Raw genomic sequence first — 12,968 nt, 5'->3', positions numbered from 1 at the left:
GCAACTATCTACTATTCACAACATTTTTTCAGGATTCAACCTTCTTTTGTTATTCCATAAATGAGGTAAAAACTTCTGTAAAATAATCTTGGTGATTTATTAGTGATTACCTAGTTTGGGCATTATAATGGCCCTCACTTTTGTCCAACAGTGACTTTATGATCTTGTGCAGAAGCAATATAGGCTGCTGTTCCCTTCTATGCCTCAGTTACCATTAATTTATTTTTGATCAGTGAATGGGATTTAATAATATAATAGTTGTATTCAGGGTAAGTCACAATTATTGCAGGACTAACTTCTAATTTTCTATGCCTGCCTTGAGAGCAAAGACGTTTCTCCCATTGCAGTTCTTCCAGTATTTTCTTCTTGGACCACTGCGCCAGCCTTAATGTTTCACTCCTGCTCTATTCATACACTTCCCTGTGGAGCGTTTTCCCATATGTGGCAGTCAAGCTGCCATCTTATTCTCACTAAAATTCCTCTTAAAAAGCGGCTTTTTCTCTCTGGTTCACAATAAGTTTTCTTTTATTTAAATCTATTTTTTCTTTACTGTAATCTCCCCAGTGTGGACAGTTTCTTTTATATTTCTCCTAGGCTGAAATGTACATGATATGCTTAAAGAATAAAGGGCTGGATCCCAACTGATATAAATTGCACTTCACTAAGACGCTATTCAGTATGAATTTTGAGCACATCACTGCGTTATTTTGAACCAGTATTGTATATTTGCTATTTTTTCTTTATCTGTGCTGTCAAAAAATATATGGGCTTTGTATCTGAAGAGTATAGTTGTTGATTCTTTTATGAAGTTTGACCATTCTCATATATTCCTCAAGCATGCATGAATGTACATTATTTCATAATCAATACCAGAGATGGGTGGTTCCCAGGAAGTCTTTGAAGCTGTTAGTTATGTTGTCTGCTTCTTTTCAGGATAACCAAAGGAAAAATTGAATGTCCCTTTGTTTAGCTAGAACAACATATGAAACATTAGCATGGATACGAGTAACAAAGCACCATTTGCAAAAAGGTGCACTAAATGCAAGTGCAGGAAACCTGGTATTTTAATTGCTTACCACTGTGTAAAGCAGTACGTCTGTTCCAGCAGCAGAAAGCCAAAGCCAAGAAGGAGCTTAGAAAATCTCTGTCCAGCTGGACAGAGTCCTAAGCAACCTGCTCGACTTGACCCTGCTTTGCGCAAGGGTGTTGGACTAGATGGTCCCCAGGCATCCCTTCCAACCACAAACATTCTGAGATGGTATGAAATAACATATTTAGCAAAGGTTAAACGTATTTAACAAAGTTAAATATTGAATAATTGGAGAGAGGATGGAAGAAGCACATGCAAGGGAGAAAAGATATGTTTTAAGATCAGACTTAAAAATAGAGAAAGCAGGAGTGAGATCAAAGTATTCAGGAAAACTCTTCCAGGCAGTAGGATTTGTAGAGAAGGCTTTCTCTGAAAAATAATAATAGAACTACTCACTTTCACAGCCTGTCTTTGTTAAAGGCCCCAAAATGGAGTTAGTGCATATTGCTGTGGTTAAGAATTTTCTCCATCTGAAGAAAATGAACGTCACAAATTGTATCAGGTCTAAAGCTGAGTTCCTATCTCTCAGCCCTGCACTACAGACTGAGCTGCACTTGCCTCTAGGCATATCCTGGGTAGAGTAAGGTGGGGCTGCTGCATGCGGTGTGCTGGGGATTTTTCACAACTCTGTTCCAGTATCCAAAAAGTTGCCGTGACTGGAACAATAAGTAATATTGTTAGCTCAGCTGGTAGGTATCAAATTAGAGGAAGAATGGGCCACACTTCTTGTCCTCTATTTTTAAAAATCTAGGAAAGAGTTATTATAAATAAACCCTTGCCTGCAGGCTTTCTTTTCCTATTTGTGCAATGTCAGGGAAATCCTTCATTATAAAGATTATTTTACTTTCAGGAAGCTATAAAACATTTTAGTTTGCCAAAAGTTTTGCTTTGTAGAAAACAACACATCAGGGCTTAGTAAATTTATTTCTTTTATAAGCATTGTGCTGAAAAGAAAAACCAGCAAAAACTAAATAGAGAAAAAAAGGAAGTGACAGGAAAGAGGGAGATAAATCTGGGAGGATGTATAGCTACTGAACCTTCAGCTGCATCCTGTCCCAGTGTGTTTTTAAAGACTTAGTTGGTTCTATTGAAATCTTTTTTAATCCTCCCCGTGCCACCTCCACCTGGGCCACCTCATCATTAACAAACCATTAGGTACATCTTGTGGTGCTTGAGTGTCTTGGGGTGGAATTGTATGTGGTTTTGCTCTTTGTGAGGGAAGTTTGGCAGGAAGAATAGTCTTTGCAAATGGTTTGGGAAGTGGATTATGCCCGCTTTGCATGATGGTATGCAGGAGGCAAGGCCTGTTTTTGCATGGATGTATTCAACCACCTGGTTCAAAAGTCTTTCACTGCTTTGGTGGATTTTATTTTTTTGTCTTGTATACAGTTTGCTTTCTGTTTTATCACAGGAAGCTCATTTGGAGTCTCTAGTTAAGAATCACTTTCAAGCAACACTAATTTTAGGTGAGAACAACTTTTCGAGATTCAATTGTCCTGCTCAGGAAAAGAAACAATATAATGTAACTTAACCTGCATATTAAACACTTAATCTGTTTGTCTATAGCAATCAATCTTTACAGGCATTTATACAAGCAATGAATAGTTTGTGAGCAATCCACAGACTGAAATATATTCACAGTGAACTTTTGAACAATTCTGGATAGCAAATGAATTAACAAATAACTGCTTTCAAATTGGAAAATTACGTTTATTACTCACATGTGCACATAGAGTGGAACTGGCCAAAAACCTATCCATAAGTCTGTCTTTGCTGTCATTCTTACAGAATCAAAATCAAAGAGTTCAGTGTAAGAGTTCAGCATATCAGTGTTGATTTCAGCAGATTTCCGCACTTCCAAATATGTAGGAGACAAAAAGTACTAACATTTAAAAAATGCTTTAATTTCAGTTGTATGATCCATGAAGTTCTGTTTTGGCATTGCAAACAACATTTTGCAGTTAAAATTTTAGATAAGAAAGACTGAAAAAGTTAAAAAGTTGAAATTAAACCCAAAATAATCAAAGGCAAATACTTCTTTTTTTTTTTTTTTTTCTTTTATTTTCCTTTGATTTGTTAGTTAACAAAAGCTTTTGAGATGTGGAATGCTAGGCTGTTTGGTCTTCTAAGAATGCAGATTCTTCTGGTATAGGAAAACAGCCCTATGGGAGTATGACACAAAGAAAAGACTGAGCACTCCGGAGGGAGAAAATGAGGGATGTCTGGCTTTTTATAAATGGTAGCTGCATCAGCTACTATCTGGGAGAGGTTGTGATACTGAAGGGAGTTTGGTCCCTGGTGTTAGGGATCGTTAAAAATTAGATTTTCTCAAAATGTCCACCATTAGGGACGTGCTCAGGTTCGCATCATTCAGGCTAGGACAATTCCACTGCTTTCAGTGCTTTTAAGCCATCAGGAAATTTGTCCCCCAAATGTATCCTCTCTATCCAAGCAATGGGACCTTCTGAGTCAGAATCTGATACATGAGTCCCGGCAGTTGCAAAACAAAACAGACTTGTGAACTCTCAGATTTTGAACCAGCCTAGGAAACAGAAGGCACTGAAACAAACAGAAACCCCCTCATCCCATCCATGCTTATTAGCTTTCACAGGTAAAAATGGGGTAAATACGTTCCTTTAAAAAAACCCAGTCCATAAGCCAGCAATTTGTAAGTGATTCAGGTTTTTACTCTTACAAAAAATCTTCCCCTCACCTCCAGTAGCAGTTCTTTTTGTCCTGCAGAAGAAATCTTCATTTTAATGACAGATGAAACTGCTGTGATCTTAGGCTGGCATTTTTTAGGAACACAGACTGTGTAGGGCTTCTCTGTGTTAGAAATTCCTGCTTTTTTCTTTGTGATTTTATTGAGTCAGCCATCTGAGTGAGCAAAGATTTTAATTCTACCTACCACAGCCTGATTAGGATGCTGTTCAACATCCATACATGGAGAAAGATTTTCTCTCTCCAATTTTTACAGTATTAGATGCAGCATTTACATTGAAAGCTTTTCACTGACTCTTCAGAGAAAGGGTGTCTTTAAAATGAGAACAAAAGTGACTGTGGTGTCACAGCCATAATGCATATACTGTTCTTTGAACCCAAATCAGAGCCTAATTTTAGTAACCCTTAAAGTATTCATGTTAATGCAATTAACTATTAAAACAATAATGGCTTTGCATATGTTGATATGTTTCCCATTGTATAGGTAGATAAAATCTTTAAACGGCAGGAAAAAAGGTGGAGGAGTTCAAAATATATTGAGTTACGGCTGAGTGATCCTTCACATGGATGCCCTCTCTCATTTTTCACAAGTCCCTACACTTTTTGTGGATTGGCACCTGGGAAGAAAACTAGGAAGGGTCTCTCTGTGCATACCCTGTTTGGGTTTTTTTTTTCAATCTCGCTGCTGCTGGCTGCTGTAGGGATCAGAACTGGCTGTTCAGAATGGTGGAACAAACCTTTAGACTGAACCAGGCTAGCAGTACAGGATGTAGAATAACTTGTTTCATTATTAATATTCTTCAGTTATTTCCAGCATGGCATAATATTTCAGCATGAATGCTGTTTTGACAGAAGATATGTATGCAAGTGTTTGAATGGTTTGCTGATTTGCAAGTCTGAACACAGAATACTTAAACTTTGGGTTATTATTTATGAATTATTCCCTTATCAGGGTTAATAATAAATTATATAACAATGAATCAGCAAAAACTTCTGTGATTTTTGTTTGTTTTTTACAGTCCTTACATGGTGTTGCAGTTTCTACTGTTCCAGAACTACCACTCTTCTATACCGCTATTGATTTAGTAGACATCAGTGTAGAAATGGCTGGATTGAAGTTTCCAAATCCTTTTGGCCTTGCCAGTGCAACCCCTACTACTAGTTCTTCAATGATTCGAAGAGCTTTTGAAACTGGATGGGGCTTTGCTGTCACTAAAACATTCTCCCTGAATAAGGTAAGGAAATATTTTAAGGTATATTTATGTAACAATTTCTTTGTATATTTGAAAAATCTGAATCTTTTGGGAACGTCACTATTAAATCTAGCTAGTATAAACATAGCAGGGAAGGCTGTGGTACATTGTGGAGGTCAACTAGTCTGGGAGGTTCCAACAGTGCAGTGTAAAGGTTGACACAGTTTCTGATTTTGTTTGCTGTTACATTCTTCCCTTTTATTCCCCAACCTTTTAATATCAGCCAACTAGTAAGGGTAATAGTCCTTTTTTTAAAATACTGCAGTGAAAATGTTTTCTGTGAGGGATCAAAATGCAAAGGGAATGAGTAACAGCTTTATTACACAAACCTTGAAAGGCGGCTTCTATGCCAAGGACTGCCAAGATAAGCCATTGAAACTGAGCTGCATTTGCAATGTGATAATGTGGGTGTAAGCTTGAGGCTGGGTGGCTAGTGGAAGAGAAAGATGGAGGCAACATAAAACAAGCCTACGGAGGGAAGAGTAGTTGTGCTGAAGGTTTGTAGTACAGTGACATAAACCTTCAGTAACATGTAGCGGAAGAGGAAGGAGTTAGAATTAAGCCTTGAAGGCTATGGCTCAGTGTGGCACCTAAAACAAAGCATTCTGTGTAGATTTAAAGCGTGTAATTGCTTGTTTGACCTGAGAATTGCATTCAGGATGGGTTTCTTGTTACTACATTCAAAATGGCAAAATGAGACTGAGCAAGAAGTTTGGACAATGAAGGAAAACAACAGTTTTGATAAATGTAGAGAAAAGAAACAGGATTTGGACTGGATTATAGATACAGTTTGACTTGTGAAGAGAGGAAGAGCTTTGAAAGTAAATCTTTAGGCATAGGCCTGAGTAACAGTATGAATAACAGCTGTGTGTTGTCAACCAGTGGCAAACAGTAGTGTGGGCTGAAGAGAGCTCTTGAGATGAATTTGGAAACAAGGGGCTTTTTTTCTTGGTTCGGAGATGGGATGTAAAAGTGTATTGATGGATGGAGACCTTAGCAGAAGAAAAAAGGTGGATTTGTTACACTGCCACCTCTACATGGGTAAGTACCATAAGTAAATTAACTATGGAGGGTGGTCCTCTAATATGAGGAAGGTCTAAGGGCAAGGTGCTGTATTACTTCAGTATACTGTAAAATATGTCAGACTGGCTTCTTTTGTCACTTACACCTGAAGTAGCCCTAAGGAAGTAAGTATTCCTCTGTATTGCAATGGATATTCCAGTTGACTTCACAGGGTTTCTTATTAAAACATAAATGTCATTCAAGTATGTTTACAACTGACTTATGTGTATAGCATACCGTCAGCTGTAATTATTCAGTGCCTAGGCTAAAGTCAACTCATAGCAAGTACTAAGATGTATTTATTTATTGCTGGTATGCTCACAGTCCTGCCAGACTGCACGTTGATTACTGTGTATCTCAAGAGCTAAACAGACACTGGCTGAGTTCCAGCTTGGGTGGGAGTTCAGGAGGAGAGACATGTCTGTTGTAGGAAGTGATGTTGGTACTCCACTAAGCAGCAGACTCTGAGTCATTTTTCAAATGGCGACTGCAAAGTGTTCCACTGGATGCCATGCTCTGGAGGTGTGACTCAATCTTTCAAGTGAGAGCGCTGCTAAAAGCAAGTACTTTGAGTAGTTATAAAATAGGATTTTTTGATAATATTTATTGCAATAAGATGCAAAATATTGCAGGTAATACTTATTTTAAAGAGAAGAAGTTCAGAGAAGTGCTTTGGATAAATTCTAGTCCAGTGATCATTATTTCTAGCTAAGCTTTCTTCTAGAGTTTGGTAGGAGTCAGTAGTCTTTCTCTGGTGCCTCAACTCTTGAATCATATATTCCTGTGTGCAGTAAGACTGTGTCCCACCCAAGTACTACCTAGTTTTTCTACATCTGTTTTCCTAGTAGTGCTTTTCCCACAGGTGTTAAGCCTTAGTATTTGTGACATCATTTGAGATGCTTGGCTAGGAGATGCTGCAGAAATAAAATTACTTTTATTTATAACAGTAGCATGGTAATTAATGCTACGAAAAGAAATATTTCAAATAGGAGAAGCTCAGTGAGGTACTGCACAAAGACTGCTCTTGTTGACTTAATGCTAAAACAAGGAGTTGGTAGAGAATTTGGAATAATATAGGTTGGCATAATGTGCCAACTTTTTTAAAAAAATACTTAGCTTCTGATTATGGAGACATAAATCTTGTGCAGTGTTCAGCGGGGAGCAGAATGCTCTCTTGGGCTGCAGTACCTATAGAAGTAGAGATTTCAGACTGAGCTGTCCTGCCCAGCTAGTTACAGCTAACTGCGTAACAGAACCAGGAACAAAGATTTAACTGTGTAACAGAACCAGGAACAAAGATTTCCTGATTTAGGCCTGCAGTCAGTGGGAGAAGGCAGAGCTGCTCCCCATACCGTACGGTTCCCAAGAGTGGAACAGCTTCTGGGAGGAAGGGAGCTCACTACACATTTGTAGGCAGCTGAAGCTTCTCCACTTCAGCCTTGATTGTGTATGATACAAGCAGGATTCTGTGTTCATCCCTCATCTCCTCATTTTATCTGTCCTGGTTAGGTTTAACTTGTGAGCTTCCTTCTTATTTGCAATAGTTAAAGGCCAAGCATAAACTGCCTGTATGGCACTGGGGAGGTTAGCAGCAGGAGAAATGCTCCCTCTTCCAGAGCCAATTACTGAAGTCACCACTGTGTTCAGTCACTGATGGGGAAACCAGTGACTTCCCTTTTGACCATGGGCATCCATTGACACTTTAGCAAAAGTGACTGATGCAGGCTATATTTGAGTGACATATAGCTAGTGAAAAGCACGTACAGCCTAACCACAGATTTCCATGCATTATCTACTGTGTGATAGAATAAGATCAGAGAGAAAAGCAGGATAAATCTTGGAAGAAAGAGATCCAAAGACAGAGATAAAAAGGATTGGAGATCTGTGATTCTCCTAAGACAGAGGATTCATTTCGTGTGAACTTTTCCCTCTTTCACTACCCACCACACAAAACTCTTCTAAAATGCTAGACTAGGGATCCCTGCAGCCCATGAGAGGCCATACTCTCTTGTATGGGCGAACTCTTGGATAGCAATGCTGCAGTTCTAGCTCTGGACCGTAATTTACTCCCCCAGTCTTCCCAACTCTCATCTGTCTTGGCCTTACCTTGAAAGCATCAGATGTTGCCACAGAGGGAGTTAGCATAGCACTGTTTCGTGCTGTGCTCACTCCCTTTTCAAACACCCACGTACTTTGCTGCATAATTGCCTTCATGACAACCTGCGTAGCATTTTCTGTTTGTAGGGTGAGGATTTCAAGTCTGAGTGATTCAGCAAAAGTTTGTTCTTGCATACTACTGTACTATTGTTGAAACATAAAAAAAGAGCTAACATGAGAAATAGCTGAAATCCCTTCACAGTATTTATACCTTAAAGTATACTGTACTTTAAATATTTTAGAAGGTACTGGGTATTATAGCATAATGCAAATATTAATTATAGGGTGCTGTGTGTGTAGGTATCTGTGAGGAGGATAGTGACTTGCAGAATTTTATTTACCTAATTAAACATCTCTGCACAGCTGCTTTAGTATCAAGTAGATTTGATTTTTTGCAGAAATGCGAATAACTGCTTTTAAAATGGACTATCACTAGGAGAGACAAATGGTAGCGGAATAAAGTCCCTTCGCACACCTTTTCCTACATTCATGTCTTCCCTTTCTGACTGCAGGATCAATAGCTCTCTGCTCTGTTGGTTCAAATAGTATTTCTGTCTTACTCAGATAACTCTGTGCCGCAATGTATTATTTGTAAATTCTGTTGGCAAGCTATTGAAGGGAAATGGGGGAGCTGCATATCATAGAGTCCACAATAAATGAATACCAATTATTACATCTTTCAGAGCTAAGATGAACAGACAACTACCTGCAGAATGAGAGATACTGCATTAATTAAACAAATAACTGAGTGGGAGCTTTTTAGTAGAAGTGTTATACGGAGCGAGTTTATTACTTAAAATTTAACAAATATTGTTTAGTACACAAAATTTGCTCTAAAAACTGTACTCAGAAAGTTTGTATAAACATAGTATCGAAATAAGTCAGGCACTATATGAAGTGTGCACATCTCTATACTGTATCCACTACCACAGTGAGAAGTTTCTAGCAGAAACTGGGGTTTTATCAACTGAATTCAGGCTTTGTTGTTCTCTCACTGCATTGTATGGACTGCTTAGAAAGAAGAAAAAAACAACTGGAATAGCAGAAATGTTTGCTTTGATTTTTAGATGCTTCCTTCTAAAATTTAATTCTGATTAATCAGACACATCTGTCTTTATTCTGTTGTGACATGCATTGATTTGTGATGCTGTCACTTTCAATAATGTGGAAACAGTTGCCTTTATTATGAGAACTGGCAGAAATCAACATGCAGACTAACTTCATTTTTAATCTTTAATACTTTTTTTTCATTATATATGGAGCAAGTTGCATGGATGATTTTAAAAACAGAGCTACAATTAAAAGTAGATTAAATTTGAACTAAACCATAGTGGAGAAAACTTTGCAGCTATAATGTATGTTTATACAATTCACTGATGTAGATTTTACACTATATTTTCGGAACCATTTCTAAATTAAAACCATTGCTGGTAGAGAATTAATTAATTTACCCAGGATATATCACATTTCTATGTGCTGTTACTACAATATAAATATTCAGGCTCCAACTAGTTTCCTCTCTGTACATTTTCACTGTGTGCACCTCGCTTCATAATTGAAGGTGGTAAAAAAATCATGGTACAATGATGCTTTTTTTTCCATAACATTAGTATTTCACAGAAGTGAATCTGTATTACAAAATGTATATTTTTGTATGATACTACAGCATAGTAATTTAGATTAAACTAGTTATAATTTATGGTGCCAAGCCAAAAAGCTATTTAAGATGCATTAAAATGCAGAACCATGACATTTGAAATTCTGATGTTCTTAATATGACAAAGGTTATTCTATGGAGTTTTGCTATAATATGAAATATTAATATTTCACAATACAGTTTTGATGAAGTACAATTTGCCTAGCTTGCATATGATAAAGAAATTAAATGCTTACCAAGGGAGTTCAGTGAGAATTAGAGCCCTGCCTGAACATCTGCTTGAAATGTTATTATCCTGTCCTACTGGCAGCATTGCTCCCTCATTGTTTTTCAAGATTGACAGCTGAATATTGTACTGATTTCTGCAGCAAATATGTTTAGGTGAACTTTGTTTCATTTTTAAGGAATTTAGAACATGCTTTTGATTTCCATCCTATAATTTTTTTTTATACTTTTGACATTTGTAGATGCCAGATTGGGGTCTAGTATGCTGTAGCAAAGATAGACCATTGACTTGCAACGAAATGCCAGTTGATATCTCAGTAAACAGAAATATTACTATTCTTTATTGTGTGGTCTGTATGAAAGCTGTATGGGCTTTCTTTTGGGAGACAAATGATCAGATTGTTAATGTCAAATATAAAAAGGACTGTTTGCCTTTCTACTAAATAACATCAGACAACTTTTATTAGCTACTTTTTTTGAACAGAAAATGGGCATTTTCCAGGACTCCTTAGCATACAAAACTCTCTGAGTTAAAATACTTTTTGGGTTTAGAAATGTTAAAATTATTATTATTGGTCTTAATATTCTTATGAGTTCTTTATGTATCTTACTTTTTTCCATATTTCTGAAAGCATTTTAATAAGATACACCAGCTTTATTGTTCCCCAGTTTTTGCATTTCTGAATCACTGCATAAAATCAGCGAAGTTTAACAGGGAAAGTAAAAGACTATTGTTGGGAAATGCATGTAATGTAATTATTATTTTTTAAAATGCTGTAGCCACACCATTGTATTTTACTTGAATATTTTTATACAGAAAAAGTTATTTGGCTACAATAAAGGAACAAATCATTCTGTGAATCTGAGGAAGTGTCAGGAAAACAAATTTTCCTTCTTTTTCCTCAATAAAAAGTATTTCTCTGATATGGTCAACTTAAGGGACAGATCTCATATCTACTTAGTTTTACCCTATCCCTGACCCAGTATAAAAAAGCTGGGCTAATAACTTTAATAGCTTCAAAATTCCTGTCTGAGGAGCTGGAAAAGATATCTTTGACCATTCCTCCTTCTCAATCTGTTCATCTGGGGCTGTAGGGGCGTGGCAGATCTTCACCCGGGAAGTATCCTAGTCTGGAGAGATGTAGCATAGCTCGAACAGCACAGTGAAAGCAGAGAGACCAAAGAGTCCGGAACTGAGTGCTTTAATCAAGTCTTTACTGATAAACCAAGCCTCTTCCTAGCATAGCTGAAGTCTACACTAAGTAGATGTACACCTTAAATTGTTGCGGGTGTCTGTAAAATGTCTTTGTGATTGTATTTATTACTTTAGAAATGTAAAACTTGTTACAAGTACATGATAAAAATTAAACCTCTGGGCAAATGTTTAGTTCCGCTCTTCCTGTAGCATTAAATACTGCAGAAATTCTGCATTTCTTCTGCAATGAGAGCCACAGCACAGAGTCTCTCATGGAGAAGTGTGTTATCTCAAGGCATGGAGCACAGTGTGAAAACTCGTCAGTGGAAGACTGTGCTGGTTTTTACTGGGATGGAGTTGATTTTCTTAATGGTGGCTGGTATGAGTCTGTGTTTTGGATTTGTGCTGGAGGCAGTCTTGATGGTGCAGGGGTGTTTTTGTTCTTGCTGAAAAGTGCTTGCACAGAGTTAAGGCCTTTTCTGCTTCTCACACCACCCCATGGGCAAGTGGGCTGTGGGTGCACAGGAGTTGGGAGGGTCAGCTGACCCCAACTCAAAGGGACACTCCACACCATACGGCGTCATGCTCAGCATATAAAGCTGGGGGAAGAGGAAGGAGCAGGAGGATGTTCAGAGTTACGGCATTTGTCTTCCTGGGTAGCTGTTGTGTGTGATAGAGCCTTGCTTTCCTGGAGGTGGCTGGGCACCTGCCTTCTGCTGGGAGTGGTGAATGGGTTCCTTGTTTTGCTTTGCTTTCATGCACGGCTTTTGCTTTGCCTATTGGACTGTCTTTGTCTCAGCCCACGAGTTTTCTCACTTTTGCTCTTCTGATTCTCTTCCCCCGTCCCACCAGGGGTGAGTGGGCGAGTTTCTGTGTGATGCTTAGTTGCTGGCTGGGGTTAAACCATGACAGTTGTTTTTTTGGTGCCCAACATGGGGCTCAAAGGGCTTGAGGTAATGACAGATTTGATTGGAATGTGCTAGATCAAATTTGTAGCTGTTATTGCTTGTTTAGCTATTAATTGGCAGGCTCCTGTGCTTGTCATGAGGCTCGCTTGCCTCACTGTATATTAGAGTCTAGTGCTCGTTAGTGGTGCTTTTTTGCTTTCTCTGCTTGCTGTTCTACTTATCATCTTACTCTGCTGTGCCTGGGAACATTTTGATAACAGCAATGGCGATGAGCCTGGGCTGGCAGATGGCCAGGTCATCACTGCTGTTTCTGTGCCGCTGTACTGGACAGGCTGGAACTCCAGTGTGAAGGGACTGTGACCTGTGAATGAGTCCACGTGGGAGCAGGACACCCTGAAGCATCTGTGGCTGTGAATAAGTCCACACTCAAACTGGTACATCTCAAAGTGTCTGTGGCTGTGCTTATGTCTGTGCCTCAGCAGGTGTACCTCTGAAGGGATTAGATAAGTCTACGGTGGACTGGATAAGTCCATGCTGGGGAATGTACACCTCGAAGCATCGGTGGCTGTGGGTGAGTCCCTGCTGCAGCAGGTGCACCTCGAAGCATCAGTGGTTATGCACAAGTTCATGCTGGAGTACCTCAAATCCAAAGAGGGATCTGTCACACAAGGGTGTGAGCACTGAGTCAGTAAACCTGATC

At 38.6% G+C, this 12,968-nt stretch overlaps 1 protein-coding gene across 1 annotated transcript in view; it reads left to right on the top strand.

Annotated features, from left to right (window-relative positions):
• The window catches only part of DPYD (dihydropyrimidine dehydrogenase), a 369,160-nt gene that overhangs the window by 189,675 nt on the left and 166,517 nt on the right, over positions 1–12,968 (top strand). The window contains exon 12 of the mRNA XM_074907341.1: positions 4,831–5,046. Within this exon, the coding sequence (XP_074763442.1) occupies positions 4,831–5,046 (216 nt within the window). The remainder of the gene's footprint in view (positions 1–4,830; positions 5,047–12,968) is intronic.

This window comes from Athene noctua, chromosome 5 (assembly GCF_965140245.1).
Source record: "Athene noctua chromosome 5, bAthNoc1.hap1.1, whole genome shotgun sequence".
Lineage (NCBI taxonomy): Eukaryota > Metazoa > Chordata > Aves > Strigiformes > Strigidae > Athene > Athene noctua.
This window is presented reverse-complemented; position numbering and strand designations above follow the sequence as displayed.